Here is a 20,422-nt window from a genome sequence, read left to right on the forward strand (position 1 = left end):
TTCACAGTTTTTATATATATATATATATATATATATTTGTCGAACTGTACTGCAGGACTGTTTTGTGCTTTATACATTTTAAGTTTCAGTGTGTACAAACAGCTCCAACCTGCTGAAACCTGTAAGTAGTACTTCAAGTAAATTGTCATTTTTAATAGTAAAGGGTTAAAGCCATAAAATTGTTTAAAAAAAGAGCGTTTTTGAAGCTCAAAGTTGGTGAGGTACTTGGTGAGTTGGTACTGCCATCTTGGCAGTATGTCACTCCCGGAGAATCGAAAATGGGCAAAAAGGCGGGAGCTGGTTGCTGAAGCCACACCCACCTAGCTCAACAGCAGTGTCTGCTGCGGCCATCCACCTGTCACTCAAGTGGCCACTTCCTTAATTATACAGAACTTTAAGGCATTCATTTAATTTAAAAGGATGGGTTAAAATTCATCCCCCTCACAGTTGTCATAAAGAAAAAATTAGCGATATAGACCAAAATCTTTTTTTTAACCAGGTTGTACATGTTTTTTTTTGTGATGTAAAGTTGGCCATTTTAACATTGGGAGTCTATGGGATTAACTGTATTAGAGCTGTAAAAAAGACTAAATTATTTTTTGGGACGCCTACTGTTCTAGAATGATTATTTTGATAATGATAAAGTTAGAAAAAAAAAACACCTATTATATTGAAGTTAATAAAAGAACTGTAACAATGTCAAAAGGGCAATACTATGGAGTCACAGAAATATTTATGTAGTTCCCTGCTGATAAACAATAAAAACATGGATAGCCAATCAGATCAGAATCCACAAAAATTATTAACAATGATTTTCAATAAAAGGCTTCTTTTTCTTTCTCATGCTCCTACAAAACGTCTATTCTGTGAGTAGCTATATTTGGTGATTGGGTATAAAATTACGCAAAAGGGCGGACAGCTTTACAGAAGGAACAAATGCACAACAGTGAATTCCACTGAAGTGTATAGTATAGGCGACTCAGATTTCGTAAAAAATACACAAACCTAAACATTTGTTTTAAAGCTGCAACATAACTGCACCATGCGCATATTGGGGAAAAAAAACCCACAACGTTACCGTACATTCGGTTTGGCTTCAAATATACTTTAGTTATAGTTTAGTTTAGTTATGCTACTTTCTCATTTATAAAACATGTGTCAGAATTAGGTAAAAATCTTTGGTTTTATTTAAAAATACATACAGTATATATACACAAACATTAAGTGCTAAAATGTATTCATATATACAAAATGCAAATGAAAAAATTTGAATTTCATTTAGAAAACAAGCAATGGCTTCAAAACAGAATTATGGGGATTAAATGCAGACCTACTCTTAAAAAAGTTCTTTTGGAAATACAAAATCTCCCTTTGGAAGCCATATTTTTAAGAGTGTACTCAATCCGTCCCATTTTAAGGGTACTTTACACCCAAATCCTGTGGCATTCAATATCTGTAGAAACAACTGCGTCCACTAAACACTACTAGAGATAGTGAACTCGTCCGAGTGTTCCTGTGCCGGTGACGAGTATATCTGGCTGTCCGTTCCTCCAGATCTCCCTGACGATCCGTTCTCTCTCCTCCAGTCTCCTGGCTCTCTCCAGCTCCTCCGCTGAAGCAAACACGTTCACACTCTTAATGGTTCCATTCATCTGGGCCTGATCACTCAATGGACTCCCAGTAACCACTGGGAATTCTAGGTCCTCGTCATCTCCTTCCTCACTTTGGTCCTCTTCCTTGTCTTCCTCGTCCTCCTCACTGGACTCTTTCAGTCGTCTCTTGTCTGGTGAGGATAGTGTTTTTATTTTTGAACGCGGTCGGCAGGTGATGCCCAGTATGAGGAGGACAATGACCAGCAGAAGACCTGAACACACCCCCAACAAGAAGAACAGCGCAAAGCTCTCCAAGTTCTCTGTGTTCAAAGAAAAGGAAAATTGTCAAGAACAAGTCACATTTCATCCTGGAATCAAAAATTGGATTCTAAATGATAAATCAATTGAAATTTGAATGTCTGATTTGAATTGGGATACTTGATATGCAATGCACTTGTGTGTTGTGTTGCATGCTGCACTTTTGGCAAAATCCAGGAATTCCATGCATACAGTATTCAAAACTTGCATCGTGTACAAATCAAAAGTTTGGATGCATATTAATTTATGTTTCTGATTATCTTGAAAACCTCTTGATCCAATCCTATGCTTAAGTATTACATTTCTATCATAACCTTTGAAACATCTTTAGGAACATTTAAGCCATTTCTCATGAAGTCAGACGTGTGAAGCCAAATCAAACAGAACACTTAAGTCCATGGAATGGGTTGTTATTTTCTTCTTGGGGTCAGGAGTGAGACGGGGCCCAAATCTATAGAAGTGTTTAGCCAGCTGCCTTTCACCGTTTGATATCTTACGCTGCACAGTAATGAATGGTGAGTTTTGAAAGCTCTTACCTGTTATATGGGCATAAGCAGCCATGCTGTTACTCAGCAGCTCCATGTCTTTCCGTATGGGGTTCATATTGGCTTTATCTGGCTTTCCTTTCTCTTGCTTTCTTGTCTACTGTATTTCACCTTGACCCCTGTGGTAGAACAAAGTACATATAGTTCAGAAACAGCAGACATACGGTTAAGAAAACCCCCAAAACAAGCTTCTGGGTGATGTGGTTGGGAACCTTCCTGTCGCTCTTCAGTTGCTAGGGTGTTATTAGGGCTGCACAATTAATCGAATTTCTAATCGCGATGCCACAATTACATAATTGCTCAAAGTGGCAATTAATCTTTAAAAGTCCACTTATTCTGCATGCTTAAGAGACGTTTTTTTTTCTTTCTATGTGTTATTTTAAGGGTTTTCCATTGTTATAATTTTAGTATAACATTATAATACCTTTCATATTTGTTAGGGCTTTTGAAAAACCAACAGTGATGCTTGCTTCAGCATTGCAAGGACAGCTAAAACAACATGCCCTGCTATTCATAATTAGACAACTAGGCTCTAACTTATTTATTTTGGATCCTGAGGCTGAAATTGCACTTATTGTGCCATTAAGCAGCATTATATCAGTCTCTTTCCACACGGGCCATTTATAACCGCAGTTGTTATTGCATTGACCCAGGTCTCACTCTTTGCTCCCAGGCAGGCTTTCCCATTTTTCCCACAGGAACTGAGATTCTGTGAGGACGTTCACATGCTGCTCGGGGTCTGCGTGGGACTCTTCCCTGGGAAACTGGGAAGGATCCAGCTTGTGTCACTCTCTCCGAGATGGAAAAGAGGAGGGGGAGAATTAAAGCTGAACATCTGGATTTCCCAAGCCGGAGCCACAATCTCCTCCGGCCCAAGTGAGGAAACAATAAAAGCATCAGGCTATAAATGTGGTGACTTCCTGTGTGCGTCCACACCATAAAAGCAGCAGACGCTGAGACCATGCCGGGACCACGGAAGAGGTGCCATGTTATTGTCTTCCTGTTTGTTTCCTCTTGGGGCCTGTAATTACAGCAACGCCATCAAGGCTCAAAGTCTCAGCCGCCCCGATCCCTATCTGCCGCTCTTGGCAGGACTAGGGCACACATTTAAATACACTAGAGTGAAGCACATTATGTTGACTGTACAAAGTGAAATCTCATTTGTTGTTGTTGTTTGTTTTTTGTTTTTTTGCTTCAGAAATCAGAAAATTATGATCACATGTAATAACATTTTCTCAATTATTTATACAAAACCAAATTAGTCGTTATCAAATTATCGTCATATTTTTCAATCATATTTTTAATTATTAAAAAATATATATTATATAAGTGTTATTGAATATACTACTACTACTACTACTACTACTGATTATTATTATTAAATGTGATATATAGTATTATTTAATAATAATAATAGTGGAGGTGGTGAAGATGATGATAATTATATTACAATTATATAATAAAAAAAATTGTTTATTAATATTATTTTAAAAATCACGATTAATCACATCCGAAATAAACGTTTTTGTTTAAATTATATAACACAATGCATTTATATAAGAAAAAAAATATTTTATATATTAAATAGTTATATATAATATGAAATATAGGAATATAAATATATAAATGTATATACATGAAAATATTTTCAAAATATATACTGTATATACACAATACACATGCATATATTATGTAAACAAAAACTTTTATTTTGGATGCGATTAATCTTTTGACAGCACTAATAATGCTAATAATGAATATTGTTAGTATTATTACTATGTATAATAATAATTTTTTAACTTTGATGTTATAATAACGGTAACCATTATAATACTTAATGAAAAATATATACAAAATATAAAAATGATCATAAATATTAGTGAACAAATTAGTAATAATAGTAATAAAATAATTATTGAATTATGCTTTATATAATCAGTCTAAACAAAGAGTATATTTTAAACAATAAAATGTTCATGATACTTGAAGTAATTAAATGTTTAAATTAAAAAAAAAAGCTTTTCCTGTGGCGTCTCAGATTTGTTATTCTCTGCAGTCCTGTAAAGCCCCTCAGTGTGGATTAGCAAACACAATCTACATTCCCTCACATAAACAAAAGACAAACAGGAACTAGGATACCGGGAATATCTGATTACACTAGAAGCTTGTAAACATTGTCAAGTCCTGCTCCAAGTACCAATTAGCGTGGGACGTATGCCACAAGTTCCAAAAATATTCCTGTTAGTGACACAGCATACCAGACAGTGGTTAAATGACCTGCGTTCTGCCCCACAGCTGTGAGTCAACGACTGTTCGACACAGGACAAAACATCTCACAAACATACCATCAGACACCTGTCAGCGTCTTTCCCAGAAGAGTGAACCTGCAGAAGGGCATGTAGCAGCAGAACCTGCTGAACTCATGCTTTTTTTTTTTTTGCATATTCTCCCATCAGCAATCTTTAAAAGCACATTTCTTTCAAGAGGTATCACATAGCTTCATTATTAACAACATTAGCTTTCAGACCACAAAAAGGGTTTTTAATGCATGTTCTTAGTGATTTTGTTTATAGTCTGTTCCGTGAGGTTTAGGTATTCAGCCTTTTATAGAATGTAAGAAATTTGGTGTGCAAAGAGTCAGTGCTTTTTTTATGTATAGTATTTGCTTGATAAAATAATTAATTGCACATCACACAAATATACAGTTGCTAGAGAATTATGGGTGGATGCTAGGTTGTTTCTATGCAGTTGATATGGTGTTGTGGGTGGTTGCTAGGGCACTGCTATGCAGTTTCTAGGCTGTTGTAGATGGTTACTAATGTGTTTCTTCTATGCAGTTGCAAATGAGTTGCTAGGATGTTAGGGGTGGTTGCTAGGGCATTTTTAATGCAGTTGCTAGGGTCAAAAGAGTCCGGCCTTATAAGTCTGTGATATTCTGATTTTTAAATGATTTACAGTATGTGGTGATATTCTGGTTTTTAAATGGTTTATGTGGTGATATTCTGGTTTTTAAATGGTGTATATGGTGATATTCTGGTTTTTAAATGGTTTATATTGTGATATTCTGGTTTTAATATGGTTTATATGATATTCTGGTTTTAAAACGGTTTATATGGTGATAGTCTGGTTTTTAAATGGTTTATATGGCGATGTCCTGGTTTTAAAATGGTTTGTATGGCGATAGTCTGGTTTTTAAATGGTTTATATGGCGATGTCCTGGTTTTAAATGGTTTATATGGCGATATTCTGGTTTTTAAATGGTTTATAGGGTGATATTCTGGTTTTAAAATGGTTTATAGGGCGATATTCTGGTTTTAAATGGTTTATATGGCGATATTCTGGTTTTAAAATGGTTTATATGGCGATATTCTGGTTTTAAATGGTTTATAGGGCGATATTCTGGTTTTAAAATGGTTTATAGGGTGATATTCTGGTTTTAAAATGGTTTATAGGGCGATATTCTCGTTTTAAATGGTTTATATGGCGATATTCTGGTTTTAAAGTGAAGTGACATTCAAAATGGTTTATATGGCGATATTCTGGTTTTTAAATGGTTTATATGGCGATATTCTGGTTTTAAAATGGTTTATATGGCGATAGTCTGGTTTTTAAATGGTTTATATGGCGATATTCTGGTTTTTAAATGGCTTATATGGCGATATTCTGGTTTTAAAATGGTTTATATGGTGATATTCTGGTTTTCTGGTTGATATATAGAGTCACTCCTTCAGTGTAAATCTTTGGGATATTTCACCTGGTTATATTTTGTGGCAGATAAATAAAACTCCAGTTGCTTAAAAAGAAACAGCAAGCTCTTTTAAACTTATGATTTAAAAATGATTTAAACTAATACACCCATAACATTTTTTTGATACATCCAATATCTGAACAATTTTCTGAAGTCAAAGATAGTTTTGATGTTTTATTCCTTTAACAAAGATGAACTATTTGATGTCCTACCTTTTCTAACGAACCATCATATCTGTCCAGATTGTCCTGGTGGAGGAAAGAGTCCCGTATCCAGAGGCGCAGCAGCCTCACGCACAAAACACTGAGAGGTGCTTTAGCTCCAAACACACAATCTTTCTCACTCTACTCACACTTATCTGTGCCTGACATCAGGAGAAGCAGCAGACGTCTGCACTCACACATACACAGCGGCTCTCTCACTGGGACCAGACCATAGAAAAGCAGTTTGGGCAGCGGGAGGTGTTTCCTGTCAGAGGGAAAATAGAGTCAGGGAGGGGCAAACGACAAGAGATGAGAATTTACACCCTCGGGATGGCAGTGCGATCCAGGCCACATTTCACGCCCGCTGGTCACCAGCTCAGTGTAAACCTCTTCTTTCAGGTCCACACATGTATATTTGAGTGTCTTGTGTGGGTTTGTAAACCACAGAAAAACATACACCGTGTTTTCTTTAAGCTTAGACAGACTATAGACGCTGTGCTAAGTGTAGCAACTCAAATAGTTTGTAAGTATGGTCTAGTATTGTAGTCTATACACCATACAGTAGCCACTATACATTTTAATGCCTAGGATCCAAAAATATGATATTCCCTATGCGAAAGACCCTTTGTAATATGAAGGCTATGCAATTAAAGACCCATTTATACTTTAAGAAAAGATAATTAAGAAAACATGAAAGAATTTGTATTTATGTTATGATGTACTAACTTATTTAAACATTTATCTGTTCTGTTAGATGTATAAACCTATAGAGAACTCAATTCAAATTTAGATATAATGCTTTTCACCACAAATATAGGTGCAAATCAGTTTTACAGAGAATACCGGCAGCTAAATGCAACAATGGTGAGGGAAAAACTCTAGAAAGATTCAATACAAAAGCAAAAAACTATTTATTGCATGGAAAATGTGTGTGTTTTTAAAAACATTCACAAAGGCTCTCAATTAAAAAACTAATATATGATGAAGTTTTTAGAAAGTAGTTAATTGACATTTTTTTTAATCTCATTTTCTAAGACACTCTAATAATAACCAAATTATTAAATGAATGTATTTTGCTTATAAAACAAAATATTAAACCTTACTTATTTTTAGTCATTTCAAAGGAAGCACAAACACAAAAACATTTATCATAATTTTCCCAATCACACACTAATGTTAAAAGTTTAAATAAAATAAATTACACTAATATTTTTAACACATGGATGCATTACATTGATCAGAAGTAAATGCGAATCATTCTGTTTCAAATAAATGCTGTTGTTTTGAACTTTCTATTCGTCAAAGACAGTTCAAATGAAAAAGATTGAAGGGAAGTTCACCCAAAAATGAAAATGTATGTTTATCTGCTTACCCCCAGGACAACCAATATATAGATGACTTTGTTTGTTGTATCAGTCTTATAATGTAAGTGGATGGGAATCACGGCTTTAAGAGTAAAAAAAACAACAACAAAAAACAAACACAAACAAAACCAAATGAAACCCTGACACTATCTACAATCTCAATTAGGAGTGTCAATGATCCACTTGAGAGATAATTTTGTGTCTTTACACATCAGTGTATCATCATGAGCCGCAGGGCTTAATTTGGTTTTGTTTGTGTATGTTTTTATTGTATTTTTTGTTTGTTTTATTGTATGTTTTAGCCACGATTTCATCCACTTACATTATGTGACTGACAGACTGCAACGGTTTCAATTAAAAATCTTAGTTTGTGTTCTACTGAAGAAACAAAATCACCTACAACTTTGATGCCCTGGGGGTAAGCAGATAGACATAAAATTTTCATTTTTGGGTGAACTATCCCTTTAAGAACTTTGTTACAAAATATGTTAAACAATTAGTTTAAACTGGAATAATGTTTCACAGTATTAGTTTTAGTGTAACACATTTGTAATTTTAAATGCTATTAATAATTCCACTTTGCATTTTTGAGAAAATAAAAATCTCTAAAACACCAGTAGATATTTTTTTTTTTTTGCATGATCAAGCCCTTATCACTTCTTCTTCAGAAAAAAAAGTATGCATATTTATAAAGGAAGCCAAAATAAATGCCCTATACATCATGCAGAGCTCAGAAGTAATAGGTGGCAAATGTAAATTCGAACCCAGCCTCTTTATGTTTCTGTTTGTCTTCACTTTCTACATTCAAATACGCCCCTAAATGATGTGTCTTTCAGCGTGTGCTGACTTGAATAAGGCCGACCGCCCAACTTCTGGGACGGGCCACGTTGAGCATGCCAGAGATCTCTGTCTGTTGAGGGTTAACCCTGCAGGGTGGAACAGGAAATGTCTGCAGTGGGCACAGTGCCTGGTGCTTCAGGCTATGGCTGGATTAAAAGAGCTCTTTGTGTTCCCGTCTGACCAGAGTTAAACACCTGAAGCGACTCTTAACCGAAAGGCATCCTAAGCTTAGCACAAGGCCAATGAAAACCTGTGAACCGTGCTCCTTAGATAAGTTGAGTCCGATGGAGATAAATGGACATGATGTGGGCAGCATGCTCACATCAGCAGGTGCATGCTGGGAAAAAGCTAAATACAAGTTGAGTTGAATCTCCCATTGAGCATTCCAGCATTCAAACCCTTAAAAATTATTTTTCCCTATTCAAGCTTCTTCATAAGCAGCATGTGTAGTGTTCATGTTGTGCCATGTCTTTTGTTTACAAGAATATTCCTGGGTCCGGTCAGGAATGAGGTTTGTGTCATTGCAAGGACGATGATTATGTGGTCACTGAAAATCCTGCATCCTCGTACGCAATGCTAAAACATATGTAGCATTCTGGAAGCAAAATAATATCGCTCCAAAATAAGATGTAAACTCTGGTGCCACATTGGCCACAAACTGAGACAAAAGCATTCGAAGTCCAATCTGAAGGCTTGGGTTAAAGGAATGTTTCACGCTAAATTTTAAATGCGAAACAGAGCCATTATTAAGGCGTTTTCCACTTTAATCTGCTGCTTCTGACTAAAAAAAAAAACAAGTCCTCAGTCTATAATATTGCTTTCAACAGTGTAAAAAGTATTCTTATTGTGATCAGAGGAGAAATATACAGAGATCAAGCACCATTTACATGCAAAAACAGTCAAAAACTGTTCTAAACAAATATATTGGTAGATTTTTATGTGTGAGGACAACATAGATGGATGAATGTCTCTTACAGACATCTTATGAAACCTCAGCAATAAAAAACATTAACAGTCATTAAACTGAAAACATTGTTTTGAATTGCACAAATAAAAGGCTTTAACGTACCAATATTTGCATAATGTGATTAAGATATAATTGTGGTTGAGAGATATTGACATCTCAATTAAGAGACAGAACAAATATTAAAAGTAAAAAAGATGTGTCGTTTAAACAAACACAATGTCAACTTAAGGAACACATTGATCAATGGTTATATCACTGTTTACTGCTTTTTCAAACCACCAGAGTTGTGCACACTACACAGAATTGACTTTCCCACACTTTTCCTAGAGATGACATTCAGAGCTCTTTCAGTCACCAACTAGCAACTTTTCAAAGTAAACTATGCATTAAATTTTTCTCCATGATTGCATGACTTAACGAAAAGAAATACTGCCCATTACAAAACCATATGTTTGCAAGACAAACATGAGTTTCTCATAAAAACTATTTTTTCTTAGAGTATTCTTTGCGTCCACCGCTTGCTCCAAAGTTTCGCACGCGGTGTATTTTGGCAAGCTGGGTCTCTATTGTCTCTATAATGTTCATGTGGTCTGGGATGTGGACATAACGCACGTTTCGCCCCGTGATGAACAAGTCGTCCATACTGGACACATGTCCACGTCTGTCCCTGTACAGAACCTTCTCCAGCCGGATGTTCATGAAAGCGTCCACGTTAATAACGCGTCCCCTCGCCGTGCTCTCGTCTCGCAGGTCAACGGTGGTCACCTGACCATGCAGACCCTGAAGAAGAATCACCAGACTGTTCTCGGCGATGGTGCGTTCACGAATGGAATGGCTCACGTCCATGTTCACCTGTGCACAGAGAAGTCCTTAACATGTGGACAATGTCATCTGTCTTACAGTGGGAGCAAGTTAACAACCAATCACTTTCTTTTTTATTTCTTTTTATGACACCAAAGAAGACGAAAAGCAAACAAGTGATTCTGTGCCAATTAATTATAAAAAGGCAGCCCCAAATAAATGTATGAAAAACATTTTTGTTTAAATGTTTTTGAGCATGTGCTCACTTGCAGGTTTCTGCAAGGCTCTGCTGACAGACGAATTACAACAATGCATGGGAAATTTGCTAAAATGGGTTTGTCAACAGAATGAAAAGCAATAATGTCAAATTCAGTAAAATTGAACTTTTATGGATAAATATGGATGTATTGTATAACGAGCACAAAAACACATCAAAAAGTTACACAAATATAAGTTACATTTCATATATATGTGTGTGTGTGTGTTACTTTTTGTTGTGTTTTTGTGCTTGTTATATATGCTCCAAAGTTTAGCTTGCGGTGTTTTTCAGCAAGCTGCGTCTCAGTAACAAATATAAACTATTGAAATAGTGACGTGTTGCAAAGCATAAATGACTAACTTACCAAGATACATGCAAGATAAATTACTGCTTAACGGACAGTCACTGGTGATCAGTGAACACGAAACGAATCACGAAAAGACATTTGCAAATATTAAGCTTTCCTGCAACGTTATCTTTAACGTCCTTACAGAGGCACGCGAGATTTGTATTCATTCAGAGAGGAAATAATAACAAACTAATTTCATTTTGAACCCGGAATAAGTCATAAATTCAACTTGAGGTAAAAGTTTTTGTTTTGTTACCTTGCTTTGCGTTTTCTAACACGCTCAAAACATCATGTCAGTTTATTTCGGGAATGGTTTTACTGTCTATGTTTCGAGAGCGCTGCGCTTTGTCGTAGAGGAGAGTGACGTCATCAATGCGTTCCGGATGAAGGCGCTCGCGCTCCCTCTAGCGAGTTAGGAGCAACTAGGGCAAAGTGTATAGAAGTATAGGGCTTCTATACTCTTTGACTAGGGCTAGTTGTCATCTGATAAATGCAATTTATCAGAAACGTTATGTTATTTAAATGCATAATCGGACCAGTAAAACAATGATGAAACAATGTAAAGAAAAGAAAAACTAAAGATAACATGCAAAAATACCAAACTACTTTTCTGATTTACCTGTAGCTAATTATTTGTATCAAATAATTGTTCTTCCACACACTTATTTCCTATGTGCTTTAGACGTTTACGTTCAAACATTATTGTACACAGTACATAGGCTGTACTTTAAAATGCAATTTGTTAAAAGTTTTGTGCTGATATAGAGAATGCCAATAAATAGCCAAAGAAAGAAATAGATAGATAAATAAATAAGTGACACCTTGCCCCAACCAGACCTGTATAAAATATCCCGAGAACACAGTTCAACATTCCATCCTCTTTATGTTGAAGGTGATATTGTTGACACTTGTCTGAATGTATGTCGTGTGTGTGGTTTTCTGAAACGCCTTCTGTTCCAATGAACTCAGAATTATTGACTTTCATTATGCTGCAAAGAAACCAGATAAAGAGATAAAGCAGTCATTGCACGTCAATCAAATAAGATATAGTAAACGTACATTATAGATGTAATGAAAACAGAAGAAACACTCAAAATTTAAAAGGTTCAATCTATTTTCTAACTTTTTTTTCAACCAGTTTAAAGTTTAAAACATCACGTTGTTTAGGAAATCATAAACGCCACCCATCAAAATGCGATTTTGCTTCCAGCTTGTTCTTCATCGTGTTTTTGACTATATAAATGCCAGGCATTTCCAAACCTACCATATTGTTCTGTAACCTTGTTTCAGAATTACCACATGTATCCTGACTCACAGTTTACAGCCACTGACCTTTAGAGCTCATCCAGCAAGTCATCCCCCTTGTTCCCGGGTCCCTCTGTCAGGCTTCCCCTTCATCAAATACCCCTGCTGAGCGTGCCAGCTCAGTACTGGCCAGCTGATCCTGAGAATACCAAGGTAAACATTAAAATAAAGTTATTTATATTGAGCCATTTACAGACACTTAGAGTTTGGTGTTAATAGTAGTACATTTACGAGAGTGTCACAAATGTAAAAAATTGAGTTAATATCAAACTCAGTATGTGTTTATATGTACTTAACCGTGTCTAGGTCAGGCAATGCTAAAAGATTATTCCAAACTCATAAAACATTCCTGAATTAGCTGTTGATGTTAACTTTCCAGTGAATTAAATTTGATTGGAATTAAAGTGATATGCCAAAAAGCTTTAAATTGAGCTGGCCCTGGAGCAATGCTGCTGTTTCTTAGTAAATTATAGTATAGATTTTACTAGTAGCATTCTCAGCCCTGGGCAACCAAATAAAGTAAGTCGAGGACATGAGCAGATTTGAAAAGTGCATGACACAGCGCCTGCGTGGCTTGTACGTGCTGCTCCTTCCGAAATTCCACTGAAAAACATTTTAAGAGATTGGTTATCTACAATACCAAAAAATGTTTACCTATTATTTTCAGTCAGCCCTTTGTGGACAAACAAAAAGCTACATACTTCCTTGACTTATTTTGTTAGTTATTTCTTTATTCTTTGCAAGACATTTGCATTTATTTTTCTATATTGGTTTGTAGGTAAATATCCAACTCACCCAGCACTCAAGATCCAAAAAGACTAAAGAAGCAGCATAAAAGTACAATAGAGAATCCAGCATGCCTTGGAGGTTGTGCGTGGCTTGTTGCAAGAGTATGTCTGGATTAGTAATGCTTACATGCCGTCCTCCTCCTGGTCTAAGGCTAACAGGGTCACTTTGAAACCTGCGTCCACATTCAAGATTTTGTGCACCTCTATTCCACCCATCAGTTAAGCGAGAAGGTTGAGTTCCTCTGTGGCCAGAGGATTGGGAGTTGTATCTGCCTGTCCACAACACGTTCAGATATTTACACAAAAACACAGTGAAATCCAGACAGCATTGAGTTGCAAAGCTAAAACTTCAATAAATCTTCATGCATATATTATGTTGTTATGTTATGTTGTGTTGTGTTGTGTTATATCATATTAAAAGTAGCCTTTTTTCCTCTTAACAATGAGCTGTACTATTGGAATCCTGCATGATGCCTGCAGTGAGGGTGGACCTGCTTTGGTTTCCGGGTGCTGTTAGAGGTAGTTGATGGATAGATTTCTTTAGGTGAGGGTGTGTTGTACCTGCACAGAGGTCAACAGAGATTCACAGAAACATATAAACATTCGTGGTCAGTAAGATTTAAAAAAGAAAAAATGTCTTTACTGTCTTTACTCCATTTTAATGTATTTTAGAATTTAATTAATTTATGCTGCTTACTATTTTTGTGGAAACTGTGATTGACACACACACACACACACACACACACACACACACAGACACACAGACAGACAGACACACACACACACACACACACACACACACACACACACACTAGAGCTGTCAAACGATTAATCACTTTCAAAATAAAGGTTTGTTTTTACATAATATATGTTTGTATGTGTATTTATTATTGTATATATAGATACACACACATACATGTATATTTTATTAATAATTATATATAATTTATATTATATAAATATATAAATGTATATATATATATATATATATATATATATATATATATATATATATATATATATATATACATATATAATAATAATACATACACAGTACAAACATATATTATGTAAACACAAACTTTTGGATTTCATTCATTGTTTGACAGCCCTAACACAATGTAAGACTCTTAACTGTCACCTGATTAATTTAATGCATCCTTGCTGATTAAAAAACATATGTATTTATATAAAATAATTATCTCTATTAGATAACATGGTTAATTTTATTTTATATTGCAATTTAAATATATTAAATATTTGTAATACATAAAAAGATGTATTATATATTTTTTCATGTTAACAATTAATTTTAAAACTATTCATAATTCCTAACTACTAATTTTAATATTTACATGTTGGTGCCCAAAACTGTGACCCTGTCTCCAGAGAGGTCATATGAGCACTTGTGTAGCTTCCTCCACTGAGAAACCTTGTCCTCCTCGCCTCTCTGCCTTTAGCACTGAAAGACCTGTGAGACGAGAATGTTTAAAGGAATTCTAAAGGAACAAAGTGACTGTTTGCGTATGGGTGTGTATGACTGTAACAATGTGAACTTATTTCCATGAATCCTCTGTGTTTTCCAGTGTAAATCTACTGATGAGGAACTCACTTTCAGAATATAAGGATCCAGCCTGTGACCTCTGACCTTCATCTGCATTACCTGATTAAACCAGGAACCTCAAATCCATAAGGGACTGGCCCTGAGGTCTGCAGCACAAAATGGCCATTTAAGTTCTGGATTTTTTGTTTCAAGAAAACTGAGACTTGATGAAAGAACATATTACAAAATCTCATGCAATCAGTAAGTGTCACTACAAGCACATGACAGATTGACTGCGCTGGATGTTCTTATAAAAAAGCGTCATGACTCAGTACTGATTTGCATACAACCATATGGTCTGGCAGGGATCCATTTCAAATGCTAATGACAATATGCCTTGACAAACAAACCACTTACCCTGATTTGCATATCTTGAAAGAGAACCAGCAACATATGTAGGATGAGTTCAAACCCACCATTAGATAAGGGAGTGTATACCTTAGAAAAATGTGCTTTTTAAATTTGGCAAGCGTGCACTAGAAAAAAACCCAATATCATTGGCACAGAAAAGCAAGTTGATGTGTGATGAATTTTATAAAGAATTTCTTCACAACGACAACAAAATGCATCTTTACAACAGATGACACAGAACGATCTGATACTTAAAGGGCATAGGCATGAAATCATAAAGATACAATAAACACAACAACACAAACTTACGGAAACTGGTTTTATTAAAGTCAGAAATATTATTTAATATGACTGAATGTAACTGACTACATTTAAGTAATTTGATCTGGGTTGGAACAAGTAGAAATAGCTGCGTTCTATAGTTGCATAACACGTTGTAAAATGCTACTGGTTCATAGATAAATTCAATAATCCTAACTGAAGTAATGCATTTAGTTGTAATACATTTCCTCTGATTTGTCTGAATTTAAGTCACCATGCTTTTTTTTTTTTTTTTTTTTTTTTTTCATTTTTAACAGATCTAGACTGAAAAAAAAAAAAAAAAAACATTTATTCAACATATTCCCAGCATGCACTGGGGCATGAAACTTGATTTAGTTACAATATTTGCTTGTTTTGTTTACATTGCCTTTTTTTGTCATATTTAATAACCTGTTGACTATGGCAGATTTTGATAGCTGACCCAAAATGTAAAAATTGCTGAAGCTTTACTCACCCACAGACAATCAAAGATGTAGATGTTTATTGGATCACTATGACAGTTACAGTGACAGTTTAAACAACTTACTGATGGATTTGTTTCTTACAAACACACAACTTTTCACAGAAGGCATTCACTGATGGTCTGGAGTCGTGTGGATTACTTGTTTTACATACTTAATTGTGATGTTTTTATCAGTGGTTTGGACTTTCATTCTGATAGCACCCATTCACTGCCAAAGGTCTATTGATGAGCAAGTAATATAAGATTAAACTGGATGAAGTGTGAACAAATTTTCAGCAAAAATTTCTTTAAGCCACATCAAACTGACATTTTAAGTTCGGTCAAGACTTAAATGTAAGAAGCCATGGAAACTGTTGCCTAAATGTATTTTTCCAAGTAAAAAAAAAAAAAAAAACTTTTTGTTTTAAATAGTTGGACAACCAGTCCTACTTCTAGCCTGATGCATACTGTACAATCAAGACCATTTATTATTACTATTTCTTAATTTTTTTTTAAATAATTAAGTTTAATCTGAGTAAATATTTCTTTAATGATGTATTTAATTACTGACAATATAAGAAAAATTGGTTGCACTTTATTTTACAGTACTTACAGTGTATTTATCTAAGAAAGTTCTGGTAAAACAAGGTAACTACATGGGGTAAGGTTAGGTTTAGGGGTAGGTTCAGGGTTAGTACCTACTTATTACATAGTTATTGTAATTACTATAATAAGTACCTAGCATGTACATGAGGAACAGGACTGTAAAATTAAGTGCTACCGAAAAATGAATGCAAACAAACAAACAAAAAAGGAGTGTTATTCGCAATCGTTTTTGCCCGAGGTGAGGGCGAGTTCATACCTTATCCATGCTGGCTGGGTTTAGACGCATTATAGAGACGTGTGCTAGCCGTGTCAAAACTGTGCGGAGGGCTCCTCTAAAAAGCCTTATCGAACATAGTGGCCACGATATCATTCATAGATAAAGAGCATGAGAAAGATGAGTAAGAAAAACAGAAACATTGAGGCAGGAGTTAAATCTTAAATGTGAAAATGATTTTTGTACATTAGTTAATTATGGGTTTGGTTATGAAATAAAGACATTAGTATATTAACCTTAATTTTGGATTTTTTTTTTTTAAATGTAGTATGATTTGACTTTTTCCAATTAATGTTTAGTTTTGGAAAACGAGCTCTGTGTGGGTGATTGAGTTCTTAAAGAAACCCCTTAGAATTTCACAACATTTACTGATTCTGTCATGATTCTGCCCTCGTGTCCTTGATTTTCTCTAGTCTTGAGGCAGGATCATGACAGGCCCGTGTTTTGTGTGCAAGCACATGGCCTTGTCTTTGGGTCATGTGCTTTTGTTGTCTCGTTTCCTTGCCCTGCCCCCTTGTTATCCTCGTTTTGTCATTATTGCTTTACCGGTGTCACCTGTTATGTTATCTTTAGTCTCCCTATTTCAATCCCCTTGTGTTCGCTGTCTAGGGCGGATCATTGTTACACTTTGACAAAACGTTGTGAGACCTGTGGATTGTTTTTCTGTAGTGTGCGTACCAGAGTGAAGAGTCTTTTGTTTTATTGTTTGTTTCTAGTCGAACTCTTGTTAAGTTATTTGTCTATTCCCTAGTCGTTGTTTTCCCCCCACGTGGGTTTTGTTTTCCCCTTTTTGTTATTAATAAATCCTGTGTGTAGTGCATTCTGTTCATCCCCGCACCTCCTGTGACAGATTCTTCCACACATGCTTTTCCTGTTACAAATAAGCTGCATGTAACAAACATCAAATAGTTGGAACAAACTAAATAGGAAGGTAATGAAGTTTTTTTCTTTTTCTATCATCTGTCCAATGACCTGCAACACAGCATTTAACCTGTGTTAAGGCCAAATTTCTGTTACATGTGAGCAAGCACTTCTCCTTCACTCTCCTTCGTCTTACCACAGGGCACAGTTTAGTGCAATTGAGAATTAGACATGGTACATGATTCTGTCAGTTATGCAAAGTCCCCTGTGACAGCAGCTGAGATAACATCAAATCAGGCATGTGAATAGATATAGTTCTGAAATGTTCAATAAATTTGCATTAGAAATATATTTTAATTATATTTAAGCAGACAGACTTATATTATAACTGACCAATGAATTTTCAAATGCCGTCTGTACACCATGAATGAATGCAAACAATTTCAGGGCTCATTTTGCATTGACTGTTTAGGCAAATGTAGTCAAATCCTGTATAACTGCCTCAGTTAAAGATGTAAAGTATGTCAAAAGTAAAGACTGCAAACGTCACCATTTTCTGTCTGGTGCCAAGGCCAGAAAAATTCAGTGCACGCTAATTCTTCTACAAATTATATTGTGCTAGTAAGTATAATTATTTTTGTTTAAATCATGATCAAAGACATTCCTAAATATGAAATATATGTTGAGTGTGTTTATTTTGGCATGGTTGCTAAATGCAAATTACTTTTACAGGGAACTCTTGTACTGTAAACACATGGAACTGTTGAAGTCTGGATTATTCGAGATATTGCAGGAGATTATTGGTATTTTACAATAATAATGTTCAAAAATGTTACCAGTGATTTTAGCTATCTTTTAAAATATTCAGAGACTCAAGATCAAATTACGGCCTAGATGATTTTAAGCTTTATAAATAATTAACTCTTTTCATCTATCTCATACGATGTATTTTCATTAAGTTCAGATTGAAACTAAAAATAATGGGAAAACTTCAGTACATTTCTGTGTTTATAATGAAAGTAGCATTGTGGTAAGTAAGAAGAATATTGCAAACATAAAAGCATTTAGACTGATTGATTCTGAGAGTAATGTATATGAGTGCCATTATATTTTCATATATTGAAAATATAATTATATAATTATTATATTTTTTTTTATATATTCTCTGAAACTCTTAGTCACATCATGTATGTCAGTCACAAATGGATGTAGAAAATAGCACACTTCTATTTGCCTATATCAGTACCTGGAACTAGAGGGGTGCATTGGGTTTGGGCTCCCGCGGGACCCACTGCAAATCTCGCGGGAGCGGGCGGGTTTTTATGGAAACGTTATAAAACCGAACATAACTTTTTAAGAAACTATCACAAATATGCCATTACAAAAGAAGAAAAACACAATGAAATTGAAAAAAAAAATTAACTCAGTGGCACAAATTTAACAGGCTCTTCAAATATGCTTCATTTTTTGTTAATGTTTTTCAAAAATTCATTTTCAATCGTGGATTCTGAATGCATTGCCACAGATTTCGCTTACGGTTCACAATTTTTCGTTTGGTGTTTTGACACAAACTTCTCGTGGGGGCGGGCTTAACAATGATCTACTCTGATTGATTGGCAAATTATGGAAGGGGTTCACAGATTGTAGGTGACTAAGGTAACAATGAAGAATCTCAGTCTGCAGAAGGGGGCTAAACTTCAGCTAAGAATAATCTTAATTCACAGGAGGGGAACATAAAGCAGAAGGTGAAGAATCTCAGTCCACAGAAGGTGGAGAAACTTTAGCACAAGAAGAATCTCTGTCCACAGATGGAGAAACTTTAGCACAAGAAGAATCTCTGTCCACAGATGGAGAAACTTTAGCACAAGAAGAATCTCTGTCCACAGATGGAGAAACTTTAGCACAAGAAGAATCTCTGTCCACAGATGGAGAAACTTTAGCACAAGAAGAATCTCAGTCCGCAGAAGGTGGAGAAAATTCAGCACGAGAAGAATCTCAATCTGAAGATGAGGAACATCATTCAGAAGGTGAAGAAACTTCAGCACAAGAGCAAGAATCTCACTCTTTGGGCGAGGAACATCTTGCCCAAAGTGGCCAACATCCCAGAAAATCGATTATTAAGAGAAATTGCCACAAAGTTAATGCAAGTCTCCATCCACCTCTTTACTTTAAACAGTATTAGTGGAATGACTTTAAGTGGAATAAACTCTTTATAGAATAAATACTTACCACTTAAATATTGAACAGTTATAGTTTTTTAACTACAACATATATAACATATAAGCAGCACTCAAGCACATCCTGTCAGTCAAATAAAGTATACAAACAAGTGAAAAAAGACTGAAACGAGAAGGCAGGTGAGAGGAAACTATAGTTGCACTCTATGCATCTAACTGTGGTCTGAGTCAGTGTTCACTTAGGGGTTTCCCTTTTTTGCAAACCACAAAAGAAATAACTTTTAACACATACCAAAATGTTAACGATTCTGTAATTTTTGTTTTCTTGACATTTGCATTTCTTGATCCCAAGATAACAGCAACCAAATGTGACAGTGTGAAAATATGTGGCCTGCTTGTCTGTTTTATGTTATGTCCTTTATGTGTTTGACGTTATACTTTGAGCTTCTTGTACATTTTTTCCAATGTGGTTTTACACTGCAAATGGCTAATAAAGTGAACTGTGTTGGTGAGGAAACAATAACCTGGAGTAATAGTGAGAATTTAAAAAAGCACCAAGAGTACACCCTCCTTTCTCACTGTCATATGCTGCATATAGAAATATAGGGGAATATAGAGGAAGTGAAATTTACAAATGTAGAACATGTGAATTAATGCTCAATAACTTTTGGCCTGTTTCAGTTTAATTGAAGAAACCAATCCTTAGAA

General features: G+C 35.3%; 2 protein-coding genes and 1 pseudogene across 3 annotated transcripts; all 3 read right to left on the minus strand.

Annotated features, from left to right (window-relative positions):
• Nucleotides 1–1,170: 1,170 nt before the first annotated feature.
• On the minus strand, nucleotides 1,171–6,644 carry LOC113119933 (protein eva-1 homolog B-like). The gene is made up of 3 exons (XM_026289680.1): nucleotides 6,416–6,644; nucleotides 2,447–2,574; nucleotides 1,171–1,912 (listed from the first exon to the last, which is right to left on the minus strand). The coding sequence occupies exons 2-3, from the start codon at nucleotides 2,511–2,513 to the stop codon at nucleotides 1,485–1,487; spliced, it is 495 nt and encodes a 164-aa protein (XP_026145465.1). The 5' UTR covers nucleotides 2,514–2,574; nucleotides 6,416–6,644; the 3' UTR covers nucleotides 1,171–1,484.
• Nucleotides 6,645–9,358: 2,714 nt separating this feature from the next.
• On the minus strand, nucleotides 9,359–11,369 carry LOC113119934 (U7 snRNA-associated Sm-like protein LSm10). 2 transcript variants are annotated; one of them, XM_026289682.1, is made up of 2 exons: nucleotides 11,243–11,369; nucleotides 9,359–10,429 (listed from the first exon to the last, which is right to left on the minus strand). In XM_026289682.1, the coding sequence occupies exon 2, from the start codon at nucleotides 10,421–10,423 to the stop codon at nucleotides 10,061–10,063; it is 363 nt and encodes a 120-aa protein (XP_026145467.1). In that variant the 5' UTR covers nucleotides 10,424–10,429; nucleotides 11,243–11,369; the 3' UTR covers nucleotides 9,359–10,060. The 2 variants fall into 2 exon arrangements, with proteins under 2 accessions (XP_026145467.1, XP_026145468.1); XM_026289683.1 differs by lacking the exon at nucleotides 11,243–11,369 and adding an exon at nucleotides 11,002–11,187.
• Nucleotides 11,370–11,508: 139 nt separating this feature from the next.
• Nucleotides 11,509–16,688, minus strand: LOC113120225 (protein OSCP1-like; annotated as a pseudogene).
• Nucleotides 16,689–20,422: the final 3,734 nt, after the last annotated feature.

Source organism: Carassius auratus, chromosome 19 (assembly GCF_003368295.1).
Source record: "Carassius auratus strain Wakin chromosome 19, ASM336829v1, whole genome shotgun sequence".
Taxonomy (NCBI): domain Eukaryota; kingdom Metazoa; phylum Chordata; class Actinopteri; order Cypriniformes; family Cyprinidae; genus Carassius; species Carassius auratus.